The sequence below is a fragment of the Colletotrichum karsti genome (genome assembly GCF_011947395.1).
Source record: "Colletotrichum karsti strain CkLH20 chromosome Unknown Scaffold7, whole genome shotgun sequence".
NCBI classification, from domain to species: Eukaryota; Fungi; Ascomycota; class Sordariomycetes; order Glomerellales; family Glomerellaceae; genus Colletotrichum; species Colletotrichum karsti.
In genome coordinates, this window is record NW_024065907.1 from 355883 (window position 1) to 376244 (window position 20362).

At 55.9% G+C, this 20362-nt stretch overlaps 3 protein-coding genes across 3 annotated transcripts; 1 reads left to right on the forward strand and 2 right to left on the reverse strand.

Annotated features, from left to right (window-relative positions):
* Nucleotides 1–4653: 4653 nt before the first annotated feature.
* On the forward strand, nucleotides 4654–9535 carry CkaCkLH20_02937 (kelch domain-containing protein; the record flags this gene model as incomplete). Its single annotated transcript, XM_038885656.1, has 4 exons — nucleotides 4654–4935; nucleotides 4999–5410; nucleotides 5481–5763; nucleotides 5815–9535. The coding sequence occupies 4 exons, from the start codon at nucleotides 4654–4656 to the stop codon at nucleotides 9533–9535; spliced, it is 4698 nt and encodes a 1565-aa protein (XP_038748855.1).
* Nucleotides 9536–10678: 1143 nt separating this feature from the next.
* CkaCkLH20_02938 (uncharacterized protein) lies at nucleotides 10679–11903 on the reverse strand (the record flags this gene model as incomplete). The annotated part of the gene is made up of 2 exons (XM_038885657.1): nucleotides 10679–11472; nucleotides 11534–11903. 2 exons carry the CDS (start codon nucleotides 11901–11903, stop codon nucleotides 10679–10681), a joined length of 1164 nt encoding a protein of 387 aa, XP_038748856.1.
* A 353-nt stretch (nucleotides 11904–12256) lies between these two features.
* CkaCkLH20_02939 (uncharacterized protein) lies at nucleotides 12257–15639 on the reverse strand (the record flags this gene model as incomplete). Its single annotated transcript, XM_038885658.1, has 2 exons — nucleotides 12257–15362; nucleotides 15425–15639. The coding sequence occupies 2 exons, from the start codon at nucleotides 15637–15639 to the stop codon at nucleotides 12257–12259; spliced, it is 3321 nt and encodes a 1106-aa protein (XP_038748857.1).
* Between the last annotated feature and the right edge of the window lie 4723 nt (nucleotides 15640–20362).

Here is a 20362-nt window from a genome sequence, read left to right on the forward strand (position 1 = left end):
GGGGATGAGGTAATCGAGGCCTCGGCCGGTGTGCACGTTCCACGTCAGAAGGACGCTAGTCTGAACATGGAAGTGCCTGCCTTAATAATCCAACGTCTTCGCGATTCACCTGACCTTCCTCGTGCAACCAATTCGCGGAAACAATTGGCATTCTGCACTCTGTTCTCGCTTCATGCTGCTTCTCTGCGCAATAATGCCTTTTGGCAGCTGCGCACTTGGAATCCGGCAGAACTCACACCTGCGGAAGCAAGCCATCTTCAGATGCCCCTCGACGCGAAGGGAGATGACTCGAGCTGGCAGCCAACACCCAGGAACGCTGCCACGCGACGCTGTTTACCTAAAAAGACACAACTGGCATAATCTCAAGATTGGATCATCGCGACTGGGCATCTCGGCAAATCGGAGAATACGTTCCTTATATTCGTGCGCATCTTCTTGGAATGGTGGGGAATTGGCTTGCGGGAACGCGGGCACTTGAGAAACATTGTCTCGCCCAAAACACCGGCTCAATGGCAATCGCTCGCTCTTTTTTCTCTGATCTGGCCGTGGCCCTCGCCAGTCTGGTTTGCGGGGATACCATTTCCTTTTTATGGTGGATCGTCGCATCTCCTCCTCTGGACTCAGTCACGTCATATCGCCTACTCGCATACCTCCGAATCTGCTGCCATACCTCGTCGCCTTGCACGGTGTGCGAGCTGCGATCCGAACTACACATTCTCATTCAACTTGTTGGTGTTCCGTTTCTGCATCCGTTTGTGCCGCCGACGACGACGGCGGGCGCTGGACACCAGCTCTGTACGATGCTTAGCAGGGCCATCGTTGTTGAGACGGTTTATGCTTGAAGCCCTCCGAGGCGGCTGGTCTCTTCTTGTTACCCATGGCCTTATCAAACGGACTAGTCGGTTCGTGGGCGGCCGATGCGTCCAAGCACCATCAGATGCGATCGCGAGGGTCCATCCTGTTTGTTTTCTCGGCTCGGACCTGGAAGCTCCCTGCTTGAACACGAGCCTCACTTCTCTGCCGCGTCTCCTTCTCGCTGTAGATCGACCTCTTGAACGAACAGAGTTGGATGGTGCCGCGTGGCCCTTTTCACCGTCCCCCGTCTGCTTGAGGCACAGCGCTAGAGAGCCGTTGCTAAAGCTCACCAGAATGTCGCATCTTATTCTCAGACGCGCCATCTCACGGCAGCATTCTTTCGGCCATCTAGCAGCGAGGCTAAGGCATAGGCTAATTTGCCAACATTCCGCACACATTCCATCGAAGCCTCGGTCTTTGCGCCACGGCTGCTCATCCGTCCCAGAATCTCCAAGCCGGCATCCGTACGCAAGCCAAGGCGCGGTACGGTAAGATACCTCAACGTCTGTGGTGTGGAGCACGTCCCTGACCTTAGGACCTGTGTTATCGCCATCTCACCTGCGGACTTTGATCTACCTTACCTACTACGACTCTACACACAGTGTATGGCCGCGGATCCTCTTATCCGCCGCGTCCTTCAGCCCATCTGAAGTATTCCCGTCTCTTCCCTCGTCGCTGTCCAAATTTCGGGGCCGCTACCAGGCTTCAAATACCTACCTCCTCCAAGAGTCCGTGTACTGAATAGCCATCGATCGAATGGCGTTGGAGGTTTGAAAACATGAAACGCACCACCTCATGGCAGATGGGCCTCCTGTAAAGGGAAATTGTACCCAAATGGAACCGCCCTCTTTCGCTGCTACGCCCCTGGGGCCGTTTTGACCATTAACAGAAAAACGTATGGGAAGAATCTTCTCCGAGGAAGTTGCTCCGAGCCTCATCCTCTTTTCCTCTGCTGTTTTTGTAGCCCTGGTCAGGAACATGGGCAGAGCAAATTGTGATTTTCATGAATTCCTGCGTCTCGGGTCGCCCAAGTCGCCTCTGCTCGTCAGACACGTACATACGTCAAAAAGGACGAAGCGGGACCCTGCGTTTCCCGGAGACTGCTGCCGACTGGCGAAGTTTGAAAGAGCCAAGAAAGAGGACGGGTTTGAGCAGCCAGGCTTATCCGTTCTTTTGATACTTTTTGCGCGCCGACATGGTCTTGGTGGCGGAGAGGAATGCCAGATACGCCGTCGTGGACGTCATGTACGTTCATGTCTTGGGCCGCGACTTGATGTTTGTTTAGAAGAGAGAGGCCTCATGTCTCGCGGTCGTCGATTGACTTTGAGCTATGGCTGCGTCGCACAGAATATGACTGTGCGATACGGGGACCACGGACGTCAAGAACGACAGGCCGGCAGTACAAGCCGGACGTCGTCCGACTCAAGGCTCATGATCTGCAACCTTCCGTGGCATCGGACTGGAGACGGTTGTGGGAGCCCTGACGAAGGCGATGTGACGATGATGAGGTGAGCCAACAGCCACGGCGCGTGGCACCCCGATTCGTGAATCGGTGGTGCTGGTGCTGGTGCCGGGACTGGTACGGATACTGGGACTAGGAATGGCCGGCTGGGGCTGACGGGGGTTTTCGTCTCTCGCAAGACGTGTTTGACGGTTGGGCAGCCGGGAGAAACCAAACAAAGACAGCGTTGTTCAGACCCGGGCGATCAGTGTCAGGAAGGCTGAGTTGGCAGTCCCGGATATTCTCTCACGGGAGACGTGCCTGGTTGCCATCCGGATCTGTATACGGATATAGGGACACGATATGGACGTGGAAGGATGATGCCGGATGCTACAGTGGCTGATGAGTGATGATGATGCTGCTGCTGCTGCTGCTATTACGTAGTAAGAAAAACCGGTACGTTAGGCAATAGACAAGCAGACGCGAAAGCAGAGCAATGGTCAACTGAGGGCTATCGACTCAGTCGACGGAACGCATCAGGTCGTGCCAGAGAAGCCCTTAATAGAACCTCGGTCTCCATCAAGATCTTTAAATACCTGGGGGCGTTTGGTGCCAAACCAAAGACAGACAAAGTCAGGTACTTGGGAGTACATGTGCCGGGCGCCAGAAGACGCGATGCCCCGTACTGTCTGTAAGGTACCGACGGTAGTCCACGAGATGATACGGTGCAATTGCCCATTTCGAGTTCCCTCGTTCGCCAACCCCTTTCTCGATAAACGGGTCACTGACCGTGCAGACAGACAGGTACCGGGCAGTGACATACCTGACCCGGCCGTTTTTTGCCCAAGCCACGTGTCTTGGAGTGTACTCCCCATGTCCCGCCTGATGTCTAAGGATCCTTTTCCTTCTTTCCCCCCCACAGGCACCGTAACGAAGGCGTGCAGCCTCCCCGTGCTCCTCTAAAAAGTTTCCCGGTCGCACTTGCTGAGGTGCTTCTTCTGCTTTGCTTGGATGATTTCCCTAGGTACAGGCTGCAAGCCCCCCTACACCCCCCCATCCACAAGCGAGCAGAAACCGAGCTTCACGATATGCCATTGGCCAAGACGTGCTGAAGGACAAGCCCCTTGGTGCAGGTGCAAGGTGCAGCAGCGGGCAAGGCGAACAATTGCCAGGCGGAGGGCGGAGGGCGGAGAACAGGCCAGCGCAGCAACCCGACGGAGACCATCTCAGTCAATCAGTTCAGTGTCAGTGCAGGAATAGCAGCCCCGAAACGGGAGACAGCAGCCCATTGCCATCGGGGGTTCTCCTTACCTAAGTCTCCTGGGCTCCTCGATGGGTGAGGGTGAGGGTGAGGGTGCATGGTGCATTGCGTTGCTTTGCTTTGCTCTGCTTGGCTTGGGTGCCGCTGCCGCTAATGCTGCTGCTTGCTGTAGGCACCGCTCCGCTGGCTGCATCCCGTCCCGTCACTTCCTCGCTCTCCAATCCCCATTGTGGAATTTCCCAAATTCTCCTTTCACCATCCTGCCCAGGAGAGGCAACGAGCCCAATGACTTGACCTTAGTTTGATACACAGAACGCCTTCCCAGCCTGGTCTTCTCGTTGCTTCACAGCTTCCTCCGTCTGGACATCCAACTTGGACACATTCTCTCACCCAACAGCTCCTGCACCAACACACCAACGACAGTCTCAGCGCCTTTATCCACGGACAAGGCCCGCGTGCGGAAATAATATTAAGACCCCCGAAAAGAGAGACGAAGGCAATTCGAAGGGGGGCCGCCCCGGGAAGAGAAAAATAATAATAACCAATCCCCTAAAATCCAACGAGCCAACCCCCGTCAGCGAGCAGCTCTGTACGCGCGGAGTCGACATCGTCCCGTTTCTTCGCTCAACCCAGCCTCCTCCTCTCTCCTTCGTTTCCTCACCCCTCGCTCCCTTACTCGCATCACTGCGCCGGAGAGGAGGACCGCAGAAAAAAAAAGGACGAGGTCGAACATCGCAGGAAAGTCCTCACCTGGCAACGCGCCCTCGCTACTACCCCGGACACTCCACCGATGCGAACCCAGCCATCCGCAAACTCGACTCCCTTTCCCGTTCTTGTGTTCCTGCATCCGCTGCATCTCATCGCGCGCCGCCGCACCAGACCCGACTCCAGCAAACTGGCGATACCACTCGCTCAGCCCCTGCATCGCTATCACGACACCAATCCCGATTTTCCTACCATCGTCATACGAACGATACATCCAAAACGAACGAGACGACCTAATTGATACCCTCGTCCACGCGCGCTGGCGACAGCCCACGAGCGAACCCATCACTTATCACTGCCGCTCCGCGTGCAGGCTGTGACCTGATCCGTCATGGCGTTCCTTTTTAAATCGAAGAAGAGCCAGGATCGAGCTCTGGCAAGTCGCGACGCAAATTCGGGCGGTGGCGGCTCCCAGAGCTCCATTCAGAGTGCCAGCGCCAGAATAGCGAGAGAAGAGAAGAACGCTACCCAACGCTCGACACCCACGGGTAGCGTCAACTCAATCGATCATGATGGAAGCGCTGGAGCTGGGAGCCCCGACGTAGGCTACGCCCGTCAGCGAGGTCCCAGCGTGGACCAGACTTCGTCGCAACCGCCTTCGAGCGACCTGCCTGTAAGAATCCTTCCACATACTTGAGTGCCTCGTCCGTCTTGGTCATTACTGACCGCTTCCCAGCTTCGAAATGGCCCCCCAGTTTCCCAGCAGAATGTTTCTCCCCAGCAACAACAAATGATGAACCCAAATGCGTCGCTCTACCCTTGGTCACAACGACGACTGACCTACACATCATCACACCCGAGTCCCTTCCCCAGATATGGTGCTGCCGTCAACTCAGTTTCGTCCAAGGAGGGCGACATCTACGTGATGGGCGGTTTGATCAACAGCTCGACGGTCAAGGGCGACTTATGGATGATCGAGGCTGGGCAGAACATGGCCTGCTACCCCCTTGCGACTACTGCTGAGGGACCAGGCCCAAGAGTCGGTCACGCAAGTCTGCTTGTCGGCAATGCCTTCATCGTCTACGGCGGTGACACCAAGGTCGACGAGATGGACGTTCTGGATGAGACGCTGTACCTCCTCAACACATGTGAGTTGCACCTTGACGGCGCAACCCGTAATGCTTCTTTGCTGTCGGACAGAGACTGACCTATTCACAGCCACGAGACAATGGTCTAGAGCACTTCCCTCTGGCACAAGACCCTCTGGTCGTTATGGCCACTCCCTCAACATTCTCGGCTCCAAGATTTACATCTTTGGTGGCCAGATTGAGGGCTACTTCATGAACGACCTCTCCGCTTTCGACCTCAACCAGCTGCAGATGCCCAACAACCGATGGGAGATGTTGATCCAGAACACCGACAGTGGAGGGCCGGCTGTGGGCAAGATTCCCGCTGCCAGAACCAACCACTCCGTGGTGACGTTCAATGACAAGATGTACCTGTATGTGTTGCTGAGAATAGCTAAGGTGTGAGATACTGACATGAGACGTAGCTTTGGTGGTACGAACGGATACCAATGGTTCAACGACGTTTGGTGCTACGACCCTGCCACGAACGAATGGTCGCAACTGGACTGCATCGGCTACATCCCAGTTCCTCGCGAAGGCCACGCCGCATCGTTGGTGGACGACGTGATGTACATCTTTGGTGGACGCACAGAGGAAGGAGCCGACCTCGGTGATCTTGCCGCTTTCAGGATTACATCGCGCCGCTGGTACACCTTCCAGAACATGGGGCCATCGCCCTCTCCCCGTTCAGGTCACAGTATGACTACTGTTGGGAAGGCAGTAGTGGTAGTTGGAGGCGAACCGAGCTCATCCCCTGCGAGTGTTGGCGATCTCGGCATCGTCTATATGCTGGACACCACCAAGATTCGTTACCCGAACGATGCCCAGGCCCAGCAACAGACAGCCGGACAAGGGCAACAGCCAGCAAGGGTGCAAGGATCACGGAGACCCAGCGTCGCTGCCGACACGAGGAACATGATACCCCGTGACGGTTCCAACGGGCCACCTGAGCAAAAGAGACTGATGGGGGCAGCTCGCGATCCATCTGCGGTGAACAGCCCTCCCAACGGTCACAGGGGTGGACCCAACGGAACAGAGACAAACAATAACCCAGCCGCCATTAACAACATGTCTAAGTTGCCGAGATCTGCTGCAGCCTCACCTCCCGCTGGACCGCCCCCTCAGGGACCCACGCCTGCGAAACCTTCAGTTCAGACTTCGAATTTGGGTCGTATTCGTGGACAGTCTTCAGAAAGGGACGGTTCTGCTGGCTCTCCCCAGTTGAATCAGTCGCCAGTTATTCGGGAAGTTATCAAAGAGGTCGCATCCAAGGAATCGGAGAGCCCGGTAACGAACGGTCGACGAACGCCACAGCAGCAAGTCAAGAGAACAGGCTCACAGTCTGAGACAGGTCCTACTGAGGCAGCCAAGACCAAGTCGAGGCAAGGGAGCCGCTCTGGAAACTCTGTGGACAGCACGACAGAACCTGGTCTGAAGGCGGTTCAGCCTCAACCCCAGCCCCAAGTTCAACCCCAAGTCCAACCTCAGGTCCAACCCCAGGTTCAACCTGAAATTCAACCTCAGCCGCAGCTTCAGCCGCCGCCATCGCAACCGCAACCGCCCCCGCCCCAACAACAGCAGCAGCAACGGACCCCACCGCAGCAGCCATCACCGCAAATGCAGCAGCAGGTGTTGCAAGCGCAAGCGAATCGGCCCGCATCTCCACCACCCCCCGCTGCTCGTCAACCAAGTAATCCGTTAAACCGAAGATCCTCGGGTCGTAACTCGCAGACTGTGGCTTTGCTGAAGGAATTGGATACGGCCAGGAACCGCAATGCCTGGTATGCCTCAGAGCTTGAGCTTGCGCGAAAGGCGGGTTATGTTCCCAACGCAAGTCTCAGTCCCGTTCTTGACAGCAGGGCCGCGGAGACGTTCGACGATGAAGATAAGCCCCTCATAGAGGCGCTCTTGGCTATGCGCACTGAACTCGCCAATGTTCAGGCATCGGTCGACAAGCAAGCAATCCTCGCCGCGAAGCAGATCGCAGAAGCCGAGAAGCAGCGAGATGCTGCCATACAAGAAGCTGTGTACGCCAAGGCCAAGCTCGTTGCCCAAGTAGGCGGCAGTGTTGCAAGCACTCCCCAGCTTGATGGTGAGCGCGACGTCGATGATCGGTCAACCGAAATCAGTCGCAAATTGGCCACTGCTCTCAACTACCAAAAAGACCTTCAAGCCCAGATGGAAATGCTGAAGTCCGAGCTTGAGGCCGAGAAGCGCGCCCGCCAGCTTGCGGATGACACCACGAACGCTTCCCAAAAGCGTATGAGCGAGCTTGAATCGTACAAAACCATGACCTCGACGGATTTAGAGCAACTGAAGGCTGAGCTGCACATGGTTCAGAAGGAAGCAAGAGAACAGGCAGTTCAGTATACCGAGGCCATGGCGTCTATGCAGCTCTTGAAGGTCGAGAGGGCAGACTTCGAGAAGAAGTACAACGAATCCGTCGGCACCTCTAAAGAGCAAAACGATACTTTCGACTCTCTCCGCCAAGCAATGGCAGCATCTGCGGAAATCAAGGCTCATCTCGAGAGCAAATTGGAGGAGGAGCGCTCACAACGAGAGAACCTAGAGGTCAAGCTTAACAAACTGAAGGCAGAACACGAGACTAGGACGTCCGAACTCGTAGCAGCGACCCAGAGATTGAGAGATGCCGAGGAGCTTGCTGAGAAGCATGCAAATGAGGCCAAAACACATCAACAGGCTGTGCTTGCCGGCTTTGACAAGGTTTCCGCCAGGAACATTGGAGCCGACGGTAATGCTGACTCGGAGAAGCTCAAGGCTTTGCAGGACCAACTCAATGCCGCCAACGCCCTGGTCAAGAAGTACCAGCAAGAGGCAGACTCTGCGGCGGACAAGCTTCGCACTGCTGAGGAGCGCATTGCCGGTTTGGAGGTTTACCAAGAGCAGTCCAGTCGCGAGGGCGTTGCCATTAGAAGACAGCTTCAGGCGGCGCTGCGGGAAACTCAGTCTCTGCAGGCTAAGAACTCAGACCTGAAGCACCAGCTCCAGAACCAGCAGTTGGAGACCAACGCAATGACGGTACAACACAACACCCTGAAGGACATTCTTGTCGAGCGTGGTATCAGTCCCACAAACGTGGCTCGGACACGCAGCATTGGAAGCCCTAGAGTAAACACCCCCGAGCAAGCACGCATTCGCGACCTGGAGGACCAACTCTCTGCCGCCACTACCGCGCACGAAGAGAACGCCCAGCGCGCAGCCGCGCAGCAAGAGGCCACCGAAGCCGCTTACCGCGAAAAGCTCACTCAGCTCGAGAACGACTACCAGTCTGCCGTGCACTACGTCAAGGGTACCGAAAAGATGCTCAAGCAGTTGAAGGAGCAGCTGGCTAGATACAAGGCGGAGAACACTCGACTCAAGTCCGAGATCGAGGAGCTTGAGGAACGCGTGGAGTCCTCGGCGTCAAACGTGGGTGGTGCCGCCCCTGCCAACTGGGAGAGCGAACGTCACATCCTTCAGGAGAAGATTGAGAGCCTCGAGGAAGATCTCCAAGCCTCGACCGAGCAGCTCGAGCAACAGCTGAACATCGTCCGGAAGGAACTGGAGGACAGCAAGAAGCAACGCGAGGGCGCCTTGAAGGACGCCGAAGAGTCTTCTCGCAAGCTGGCCGCCAACCGCCGCGACTTGGAGGAGCTTCAGCAGGAGAACAGCTTGCTGGAACGCCGCGCTCAAGATGCCGAGCAGAAGGTCTCTCTTCTTCTGGACCAGGTCGAGTCATCTGTTGATAGCTACCGCCGACAGAGCAGACAAGCTCCGAGCATGACCTCCGAGGTGACCGCTGGAGGCACCAACGGAAACAGCATCGGCCACCAGCGACAAGACAGCTCAGACGCCGAAAGCACTTACGGCGGTACCTCGAGCGGTGTGGATGGCCGCAATAGCACTGCGTTGGACAACCTGGCTAATGAACTCGAGACCCTGCGCACCCATTGGGAAGCTACCAACAAGAACTATCGTCTCAGCAACACTTTTGACTTCGAGGGCGCCGCCACTCCCACAAGAAAAGACGACGAGGTCGGTTTGGGTCTTAGCGAGAGCCTTGCCGACTGGCGGAAGCGTCTTGACGTCGACGAACAGGCGGATAGTGACCGAGCGAAGACCAAAAGCCGACCCGATCGGCCCTAGTCTGGCGTTTTGCGGCGGATGAACTCTCGCTTCGCTTCATGACGGCCACCAGGCGTTTGCCATTACCTACTGTACATTCTTTGACTGCCTCCGGGCAGCCGTTCCCAGGCGGAAGGAGTTCAGGGAATTTTGGGTCTTGCTTTCGACGCACCACTATTTCTGGTTGACTCCGGTCTTTGTTTCGCGATGATTCCACGTATTCATGACGAATCAACCTTCACTTAATTTGCCCCCTTTTTGTTTTTTGTGGTTTTTCAGTTTGCTTTCTCTTCTGTTCATGGACCTTTCTGATGATACACTGCAACTACGGCCAGCCACGCTTGTTCATGAACACGCATGAGGGCACGTTGAGGCGCGAAAAGGTCTACTTAGTTACTTGAAGATGGGCGGATGAGTTGGCGGAGGGGGCATACGTGCCTCTTCCTTTTACGTTGTGTCTTTTTTTCTACTTCCTCTAAAATAATGTACAATACTTTGTGCGGTTCAATGCTTCCCGCTACCTTATTCTCGTGTTCTTCGAGAGTGCTTGTTTCGAGATGTCGGTCGGACGAAAACCAAAGGGCGAAAAAAGACGGAACGTTTTGATGATTCGAGACGAGCGAGCTGGCTCAGAAACAAAATAAGGAGGGGGGACACGAGAGGGGTCCATTTATCTCCCTCTCGGGGTTTCTTTTTGAGAGTTGTCATGCGGTTTACTTGTTGTTTTCTTTTCCCATTCTTACTTTTGATAACCTCTTGTTTGTTACTCGAGTCGAAAACCCGACGGCTCGAGGGAGCTGGCGGCGGTGGACTTTTTAGGGATTGATCAATGATGAGACGATTGTTACCCTGACTCTTCTCCTGATGTGCTGCGCGAGATGTGTGTGTGATTTGAACCGTGTCGAGTGCGGAAATCGGATCCTCGTCACTCGTGGGTCAAACGTGACACTTGTTTGGAGCTTGGAATGCACTTAACGATCTACTTTCAGGATGTCTGTGTTGTTTGTGTTCTCGAGTTCATGCTAGATCCGAGGTGACGACCTGGGTGCCCAGTCCACACCGCAATTACTTATTCCTACAAGCCCGTCTTGGACGAGTTATCATGATGTACAAATATCACCCCCATCCCATTCGACGCAACAAGTTTACTTTTTTCTATCAAGTTCACTTGCGGTTCGTCCCGGAGACGAGCAGAACGACACTACCCAGCTGCCTCCTCAAGTCAACCTTCTCGACGTCGTGCGTATCCTCGACCTCGCCCCACGACCCCGTCTGCCACGTCACCTCGACGCTCGACGCCGTCGCCGCCTCCTCGACCCCGAACCTCTCCTCGCCCTCGACCCGGTCCGCCCCGTTCGGGCCCTCGGACCACTCGACGACCAGCCGCGCCGCGTTCACCAGGCTCTTCCCCGCCAGCACGCCCCTCTCGAGGCCCGCGATCTCCCACGCGTCGAGGCCCATCACCCAGCCCTGGACGACCTCCCTTACGCCCTCGGCCTGCTTGCGCGGCATGATGGCGTCGCCGTCGAGGACGGGGCCGATCTCGATGCCGGGCCAGACGCGCGAGGTGAGGAACCCGACGACGGACTCGGCGGTGCGCTTCTGCACGTCGCGCAGGCCCTCGCCGGCCTCGTTGCGGCGGTCCGAGGCGGTGGGGGGCGGGGCCCAGCAGAGGAGGGAGTCGGTGTCGAGGTAGCGGAGGACGGTGGTGGTGATGGCCTCGCGGATGGCGCCCGGGTTGGCGCTCGCGGCGTCGTCCTCGGCGATGTCGAGGGCGCGGCAGACGAGGGACGTCAGCGGGATCAGGTGCTGCTTCGTGGCCTGCTGGGCGGAGGTCAGGAGGTCCCACTCGATCGCGAGGGCGGAGGCGAGGTGCTGCTTGGAGGGGGGCAGGCGGATGATTTGTTTTGTGAGGGGGTGGCGGAGGGGACGGGCGTCGAGGTGGATTTGGAGGGCGCCTGTATTGTATATCATCAGTACACGATCTAGAAGGCCTTCGACCAGAGCATTATAACGTACCATCGACCTCCTGCACGCTGACATCGTTCCAGAACCTCCTCTTGAGCCCCGCGGCCCTGGACGCGGCGGTACCGCCACCGGCGGCGGCCTTCTTGGCGTCCGCGGCGCCGCGGATGTTCTTGGCCTGCTTGAGCATCTCGGCCTGCTTCCTCCTCCTCTCGATGCGGGCGCGCAGCTCGGCGGCGCGGTCGTCTTCGGCGGTCGGGGGTGCCGGGGGCGGGCCGGTGCCGACTACGGGGGCGACCTCGGCGGGCTTGAGGGGGGTCGTCGAGATGGTTCGTGCCGCCGCCGCGCCGAGGCATTGGCGGCCGCTGACCAGCGACTGGGTCGCCGGGAACAGGCGGAGGGGGAGGCGTCTTGTGCGCTGCATTTTTGTCGGCGCCTTTGGGGGTTGAAGGCGAGTTGTTGGAAGGCGAACTGTTGGAGCTGCACAACGTGGTACAAGTGAAAGTCAATTATTTTTTTTGGAGCTTCGCGGCGGCGTTTTCCGCCTAAGACAGGGATGTGATTGGCTGCATGCAGGGGTGACATCAGTCGGAAGCTCGGTGAAGGGTCGGTGTACGAGATTTAACAAGGTCGAAAAGTCGATAGATGTTTAGAAGATGCTTCTTAGAAATGCGCATCAAAACTGCGCAAACACTCGGCATCGCGCCTCGCTAAACGTCTAAGCCCAGGTGTAATAATACAATCTTTTCGAAAAACTCGCGACCTCGCCCGTGTCCATTAGTAAGGCGGCTTCGTTACGTTTCCCAGGCTGAGCTCCCCTGCCCGGCTATCAATCCCATTAAGAAGCTCGTGTAGATCCATTCCCCCTCCTGAAACCATTGACATATTTCCATCTCCCCTGGTCGATCCATGGTATAAACTGTCACCTCCCCGGCTACTCAGGTCTCTCTTCGCCGGCTTCACCGCATAGTCCTGAATCGCAATCGACGATGTGAGTCCACCGATGTGTCCAGGCAATGGCGGCACCGGTGGGACCACTTCCGTCTCGTTGTGCTCATACAGAGGGTTCGAGTTCAATGGGCCGCCTTTGCTTGATTGTGAAGCGGACCGGGCGCGACCCAGTGCTGCTCCGCCGCCGTTTTCTGTTTGCGAAGCTGCCGGGTTAAAACTGAGTTCTGATGGTGTGAAGTCGTAGCTGACCATGCTGTCGCTGTCGCTGTCATGGTGTAGTCCGGCGGATGTGCCAATTGGTGTGGCCGGCACTTGGCCTGACAAGACCGCTTTCAGCTGGTCCACAGAGGCAACCACCCCTCTGCTAGAGTCTGAAGGGGTGGCCGAAACACCACTCCGGACGCTGCTCTTGCGCAGCTTGCTCATGGCAGACAAGCCGCCATGTGTCTGAGAGGTGTTCGGACGAAGATTGTGTTGGCTGCCTACTGGCGAAGACGCCGCCGTGTTTCCATGTCCGTTAGCGCCGTTGACGGTCAGGTGGTAGCGGTTGGTTCCCATGGTGCCGGTTTTCGAGCCAGCCAAAGACTCCGACTTGCTTCCCGCTTGAAGAGCCAACATAGCCGAGTCCCTGGACCAGTCCGCTAGCATGTGCTCACGGAATGCTGTCGGCAGCTCATCCCCAGGAGCCACAGGACCCGTGTTGAGTGTTGGGCTGAGTATCGGATGCGAAAAGTTGCGCCCGGGTGACTGTGGAGGACTTGTGGGCGGTGAGACGCTCGTGTCGACGTAACTCGCTGCAATGCTTTCCACGAGTGCTGCTCTGTCATCAAATGGTAAAAGAGCCTCAGACTCAACCTCGTTGGTAGGCATCTTTGTGAGCCCGGTGGGCACGCCTGGAGTGATAATCTCCATTGCCGGCGGGGGGATGGCAACACCTTCGGTCCAGAAATGCTTGCTGCGGCGACGAATAACCTCGTTTGTGATAGCGCGGCCGACGACGGAGTTTTCCATATCGAATCTTTCGGTAACGGCCCAGAAGTATCCGTGGCAGAGACTGCCGAGGCGTACCTTCTGCACTGGCGTCTCAGCGTCGGGAATGTCTTCCTGGAGACGGAAAACCATAGGCAATCCATATTGAACTGCATTGACACCCAGACGGATCACAAGCTTGTTGAGAAGAACGTGAAGCAAGATGACGTCGTAGTCAAAATCCAGATATTGCAGTGCATTATCGTACACAGCAATATGCAGAAGCTGGAGGAAGTGCGAGCGATTTCGTGAAGGCTTGTCTCGATTAGAGGCGGTTGACGCCGCTCGTTGAGTGGAATTCCCGGGTTGGAGTTCACGGCTGTTCTTCAGCGAAGATCGGTGGTTTCTGTTCACGTCTCGTGCTTTGAGGTCTGCCGGGGTGGTTTCGCGATCAAGCCATGTCAAAAGCGCTTCGACGTACGCTTTTCTGACTTCTCCATCCGGATCTCGCAGAAGCCAATGTGTGCTTTCCCATACTTGAATTGGGACCCTGTTTCTTGACAAGTTCAGGTTGCCAGACATTTGGGCTCGAGGGTTCGCCACGAGAAGAATATTTCTGATGGCCTTCAAAGCAGCGGTCTTGCCCACGTTACGGGAGAGGTAGGCCTCCAGCTGAGACTGGCCACCATTAAGGTCGTCTTGAGAAGGTGGCTCCGCGTTCTCGGCTTGGGGCGACGAGTTGGCGCTCGATGACTTCGACGGCTTAAGTCGAAGCAGAATCGTCGAGATCATGTCCGATATCTGGTCTGCGTAGTAAACGTGCGTGGCCAAGTCTCCGATGCAGGACTGGATTCGCTCCAAAAGCTCGCGCCTTTGAGCCAGTACATCTGCAGAGGCTTGAGGAGAGGGTGGTGACCCTCCTTCGGTGTCCGCTTCAGCTCGGCCGAAGGCGCCGGGGAGATGGATGAGCTTCTTCATGTGCTGAATAAGGCCCAGCAGCACGTCCATGGCGCTCAAGCCGATGAGGTTCACGTCTGACCGCAGCAGCGAGCCAATCATGGCTGCCAAAACCAGGTGCAACTTGAGGTTGTCGTCCTTGACCGGCGCCTTCACCAGATGATCCAACGCAGTAACCAAGATGACGTATCGGTCTTGCACCGGAGCCCAACGAGCGATTGTGCCGTAGATGCTGATTGCCCACCCATAGTCCTTGGTGGTTTTCTCGTCCGTTTTGACGACCGAGTCGCCGTTCGCAACGCGTTTCTCGATGAACTGCAGAAGGGAGGCGGTGGCAGAGTGGATCTGCGGCCGGTTGGGAGCGATGAAGATTTGCTTCAGACATTGCAGTGCAAGGACACCGACATCCTCTTCGGCCAACTTGTCCACGTCCATCGCGGTCCCTGTCAATGCGATGGTGTTGGCCTCGCCTGTGTCACCAGTCCCGTTGGAAACGACGCTCGTCCTACGGCGAAGCTTCTCTGTTTGAACCTTTTCCTCCATGTGTATCCTTGACAACAAGGTCTCTAGCAGCTCGTCGTCGTCCCACCACAGGTTGTCCAAGATGACGGGGATAATAACATCAAACTGGCGACCGGTGACGGATGATAGTGCCTCTGAACAAGATAACGTCCTGATTGCCTCCAGGCCGGCATTTCTCCATCGCATCAGGACAGGCTTGCTGGATGCTCCCTTGCCAGGATTTTGACGAGTCGAGGCGAGGGAGGCGTAGCTGCGTACAATGGACTCGTACTGAGCCAGGTAAGCCTGGTCGGCGAAGGAGGAGGAGGTGTCGTGATTCTGGCAGAAGGCTTCGAAAGTAGGAATGGACGATTCGACCATGGTGATATCCTTGGAGCCAAGGATGAGGTCTAGGATTTTGAGAACATTAGGGGCGACGAGCGGCAGGTCCTTCGGGGCCTTCTCGATCAAAGCAGTAAGAATTCGAAGAGTGACTTGGACATTTCTGGGCAGAGAAGAGTCAGCAACACGGCACGATCTGCGCTGTATGGTTTGGGGATGACGAACCCGATGCGCTGTCGCCAGACGTCGCTGGCGGTCTTCTTCTCGAGAAAGGAGCCGATTTTCTGGATCTTGGAACGTCGAGAGGTGGCATAGAACAGCAAATAGCTCAACTCGCTAGAATTGGGCTTCACATCGACGGCGCCCTTGGAGGTCCGCGGATAGCACTTCAGGACCAGAACCTGATGCTTCGGGCGGCATTTTTGCTGGATCGCGTTCATGGCGCCGGGGGGCTCGGGGCCCGAGGAGCAAAGGGAGTCGAGGTCGAGGAGGGACTACCGAGTGGCGGGTAGCATCAGGTCACGGCAAGGAAAAGGCATCGAGGTTGGATATAGCTATTGGAAGGAGTCGCGTCAGAGAGTGGTGAGGAGGAGGAGCGGCAGTCGTCGGCGGCGTTTTGGATCGCGAAAAGCAAGGAAGCAGTGAGGCATTGGAGAAAATGAAGTGGAAGGCGGCGTGGTGAGAAAGCCAGCAGTTGGCGAAGGATGGGTGTGGCAGACAAGACAGGCGACAGAAACAGATTCCAGTCAAGGCCCAGCCAAGCCAAGCCAACACAGGGGACGACCGAGTCGGACCGGGGGCGCGGGCGTGGATGGCCTGTAAGTAGATGAAGAGTTGCTGGGATACTGTTCGCAAGAGATGGACGGCGGGTGGGTTAGAAAAAAAAATAGGGACGGTGGGTGGCTGGCCTCCAAGGCCTGTGAAAATCGCGAGGTAAAGTGCAGGTCCCGGTGCAGGTCGTCAGCGAGAGGTGCCACGGGGCGGGAGCGCTTGTCGGGCGGACTGCGGACTGACGTGCGGACGCTGGAAGTCGACTGATGGGCCGAATGGGAATGGCAGACAGACGAAAGTTGGATGCACCTGGTTTTCTTTTCGTAAGGCACCTACCGCACCACCCATTCTAGCTGCCATCCATTCCTGCTGCGGCCTAGATTGTCGTCATCACTTATTTATCCGACGACTTGACTGATTGGCTAGCCGCACTCTCTTCTCTGCAGTTTCACGGATCAAGTCTTTTCTGGTTTGCGCGAAAGAAAATAATACTGAAAACAAGCTGGAGCTGGAACACGGGCTCAGACAAGTGTACCTATCCAAGTAAGGATCTCAAGCGCAAAGCAAAAGTACCTACTTCGTAAAAGCACATGCTCGAGGCATGTGGAAGGAGAGATTGCGATACGAAAAAGGAGAAGCACCTGTGTGAAAGCGGTAGCATTAATCTCGGGGGAGCAGTTCAAACGCCGGGTTCTCGGTCGCGCGTCCACACAAGGAAGGCTGGGATTCTCACCAGTCGGCCGTCCATTTCGGTTTCAAGAACGGCCTGGCCTGAGCTTCGAATGAATCGAATCTCCCATCCCCTGCAGCCCTGTGCTTTCCAGGTCAAGAGGGGCAAAAGGGGGCTTGGGGAGATTTCCACAGCGCACCCTGCAATTGTGATGGACGGGGCATCAAATTTGGGGTAGCAAGGGGCATTTGCATAGGTTTCCATTTGGAGAGCACTATCGAATCGCTCTTACCGCGGAATGTCAAATTTGCCGTATCAGTATCCGTACGGATATGGTCGTACTATTACGATTTCCATCAGAACAACACGAGAAGAAGAAAAGTTTGGTCAAGAAAAGATGAGTGTCAGCCAAAATTCAAACGCTCCTCGGCATTTCCACGGGGCTGGACTGGCAAGGTGGCCTGAACAGCTGAAGAGAGCTGCAATGCTACCACACCTGAGCTGTCTGACGACAACGGGCATGATGCTGTGTGAAAGGTGAGAGCCACCTCCTCCGTCCCGTCGGTTCAAAGTTGCCGTCCACCTGGTTTCTCCAACGTGAATACCCTCGCAAATTGTCATTGGTTACCCGTTTCATCGCCCCTACATTTAGGCCCCTACGCCCTTCCCTGCCTGCCTACCCGCCCTAGCTTTTTTTCTGAGACCTGCCGCCGTCGAACTCACGATGCAGCAGCCCCCAGCAGCTCGGTGCTAAACATGCTCTGTACAGCGATCTACCCTCTATTTTGGGCGTTCGGGTTCTCGTTGCCAGGTGTTTTGGAGTCGAAAACCGTGTTTGGAACACTCTGCGACAGGTAGATGCCTGGGATGATCCCACCAGTTCGGACTGGTTCTAACAGTCGCTCGGGCGCATCTACACAGGCCCGACTATGCCTTCCAGCCATTCTGCCCTGCGAAAACAACACCTAGTCTACATTGCCTGAATATTGCTTACCTACCTACCCAGGAACATACAGGAAAGCATTGGGAGTACGCATTTCATCACCATCACCTCCCCTAGCTATCTTGTATTCAGCAGGACAGTCCTCTCGCTATCTCTTGCGGTTCTTAGGCCTCGCTTGAGCAGGTACTGCCTGCTTGGCCCGGGTTCCCTTCATCCAATTTTTCAGAGGTCATCACCGCCGTCTCATCCAATGTCGTCAGCACTGCACCCCTTCCAACTGGACGCAGTCCATACCCCCACGCCGCACGCCACACAAGCTTCTCAACTTTTACCTTTGGCACCTTGACCTCGAATTCTTTTCCTCCCAACAATCGTCCGTCCTTCTTCCCGCACCTCGCCTGGCTGAGACTTCGCAGAGACCGTCCCACGCCTATCAATACCTTCAGTCGTTCAGGGCTGCAGCGTTGACACTATGCGCTCCCTTGTTGGCTCCAACCCTTGATTCATCGCTTGCTCCTTGGCATGTGAAGTCTTTTTTGCCCCTCATCACGTCCGGGCTCATCGACCCCTCCGATAATGCCAACTCATCAAATTCCTCCACTTGCATCAGGTCCTAACTTTGCCCCGGAACATCCTCTCGACCGGCCCAAACGCAAGCTTGCCCATTCATTACCATACTACACCACTCGGCCTGCTGCCTTCACACGGTACATCGGATGTCGTTACCTTTCCTTTCCCACCCAACCCACTTCTTACTGTCACTTGCATGTGGGTGGGTGTCAACACCATCTGCTTTGGGACTCAGAAACGTTCTGCAGCGTAAATCCGACCAATCACGTCCTGATCCGATCTGCTATGTGATTCTTCTCCGCATCTCACGCCGCTCCCTCCGGAGTCTTCGCATCTCCGACAATCCCGATGCGGCCCATCACACGGCACCCGGTTATGGGCACAAAATCGCATCGTACGCAGCCAGCTCCCCAGCTGACACGCCGGATTCACCCACAGACATCGGACCACTCCATACCACGCTGTACGCCGTTTCCGTACACTCAACGGCAGCCATCGGTGCTGCTTCTCTAATCCGGACACCTTCGTCGCGGGTCTTCCCGGCCAAATCAACTCCTCGTCAGGTGTCGGAGAACTAATCCTTCATTTCAGGCGTCCTCGAATCGAGACACCGCAAGGCAGGGCTGAGATGCTTCCGTTCCCACGCCGACGTAGCCGTCACCGTAAACCTCGTCTTCACCAAATGATGCTACCGCGGCCACCTCAGGTTCAGCCTCGGACGGCGCCCGACTCGGAGCCCGCCAAGGCGTCAATGACGATTTTGACATTCCCGTGTATCCGCCCGTAAACGCCAGAACAGGATACCAAAAGCGCCTCAATCATAACGCTCAACACAGAAGCGGTACACACGCAAACCTCCGTCGCTAGCATCGCCAGCCACCAGACCCTAGGAAAGCCGCACAGAAGCTTCGCTGGTATACCCAGCATCATGACTAGAGCTTCGGGATTTCGTTTTCAGTATTGTTAGTCTTTAGGCTTCGTCCTCTCTAGTATCCGAGTTTTAGATCACAATCGCCAAGCAAGCGTTTGACGATGCGACATAGTCGTCCGAGGCGAGAGGTGTAGTCGGGTTGACTGGAGCTGATTGGTTCCTCAATCAATGCGACGCACCCCGGACAGCTCAAGCTCGAGTGTGGAGCACCCTTGCCGATCTTGTTGCGTACAGAAGTTTACCTCACCGAGTTCACCGAAGCCAAAATACTTGGGATGACTTGGAGACGAACACCGGCCGATTGGGTGTGCAGACTTCTCGGATCATCTCCGGCACGGGTAACATTCGTGTAACCGCAATTTCATGCCGTGTCAGGCCTGAAATCTTCACCAAACCCCGAATCAACTTCTCCCTTTCATGGGTGTCATGGGTTGAATTATGATCTCGGGACGATGAGGTATTGCAAGTGTAATCCCTTATAACTGCCGGTCGGTGCTTCCTTGAGGCGGTAAATTACGGGAAGTCTTTTGGCCATGAGAATCAAGAACGAAAAAAAAATCAACAAGAATACCTTACTCGGGGACATAAGAGCGGCAGGACAGCGTTGAGACAAGAAGAAACTCAGCGACTGAGCTTCCCAGTGGCAGCACATCACTTCCACGTGTCGGTCGATGCATTCTTCTTCCCGTTCTCTCTGATACTGTTTAATAACTAAGGTCTGGTACAGCCCAAGTGGCCGGTCAACGGCCAGTATCGTGTGCCTAATCTTTGGTATCAATGACGGCTCGAGTCCCAGTATCCAGGTTCAGTCTTCACGATGTCTGATGCCAAGAAGCCTAGCATGCTTTTGGTGGTAAGCCTATTGGCAATGCCACGCGGTGGCCGTTGCTTGCCGGGTCCGGGAGGTTGTCTTACATTCCTAAGGTGGCTTTCTGTTCCTGTCCATCAGACACTTCTTCGAAGCCGAAGGAGACAGTGTGTGGTACTGACCATAGCTGGCATCACTTGGGCTCCAGAAGGCCTGGAAGACACCCATCTGATGTTCTATGTTCACTAGGATTTCGATATGCAGCGATATGCAGACCAGAACGTCACGTGGTGTGGGAGGTCCGGTAGTGGAATTGCATGCAGAAGCCCTCCTCAACAACACGTTTTCCTTTGTAAGTATCCGCTCTGCTGGTGCTGTCCAACAGGGAAATGATTGGCATCTAGATACCCTTGGCCACGCGGCTGCCGAAGTACCGACGGTGATCTGGCCAAGGGACGAAAGGCTTGGGT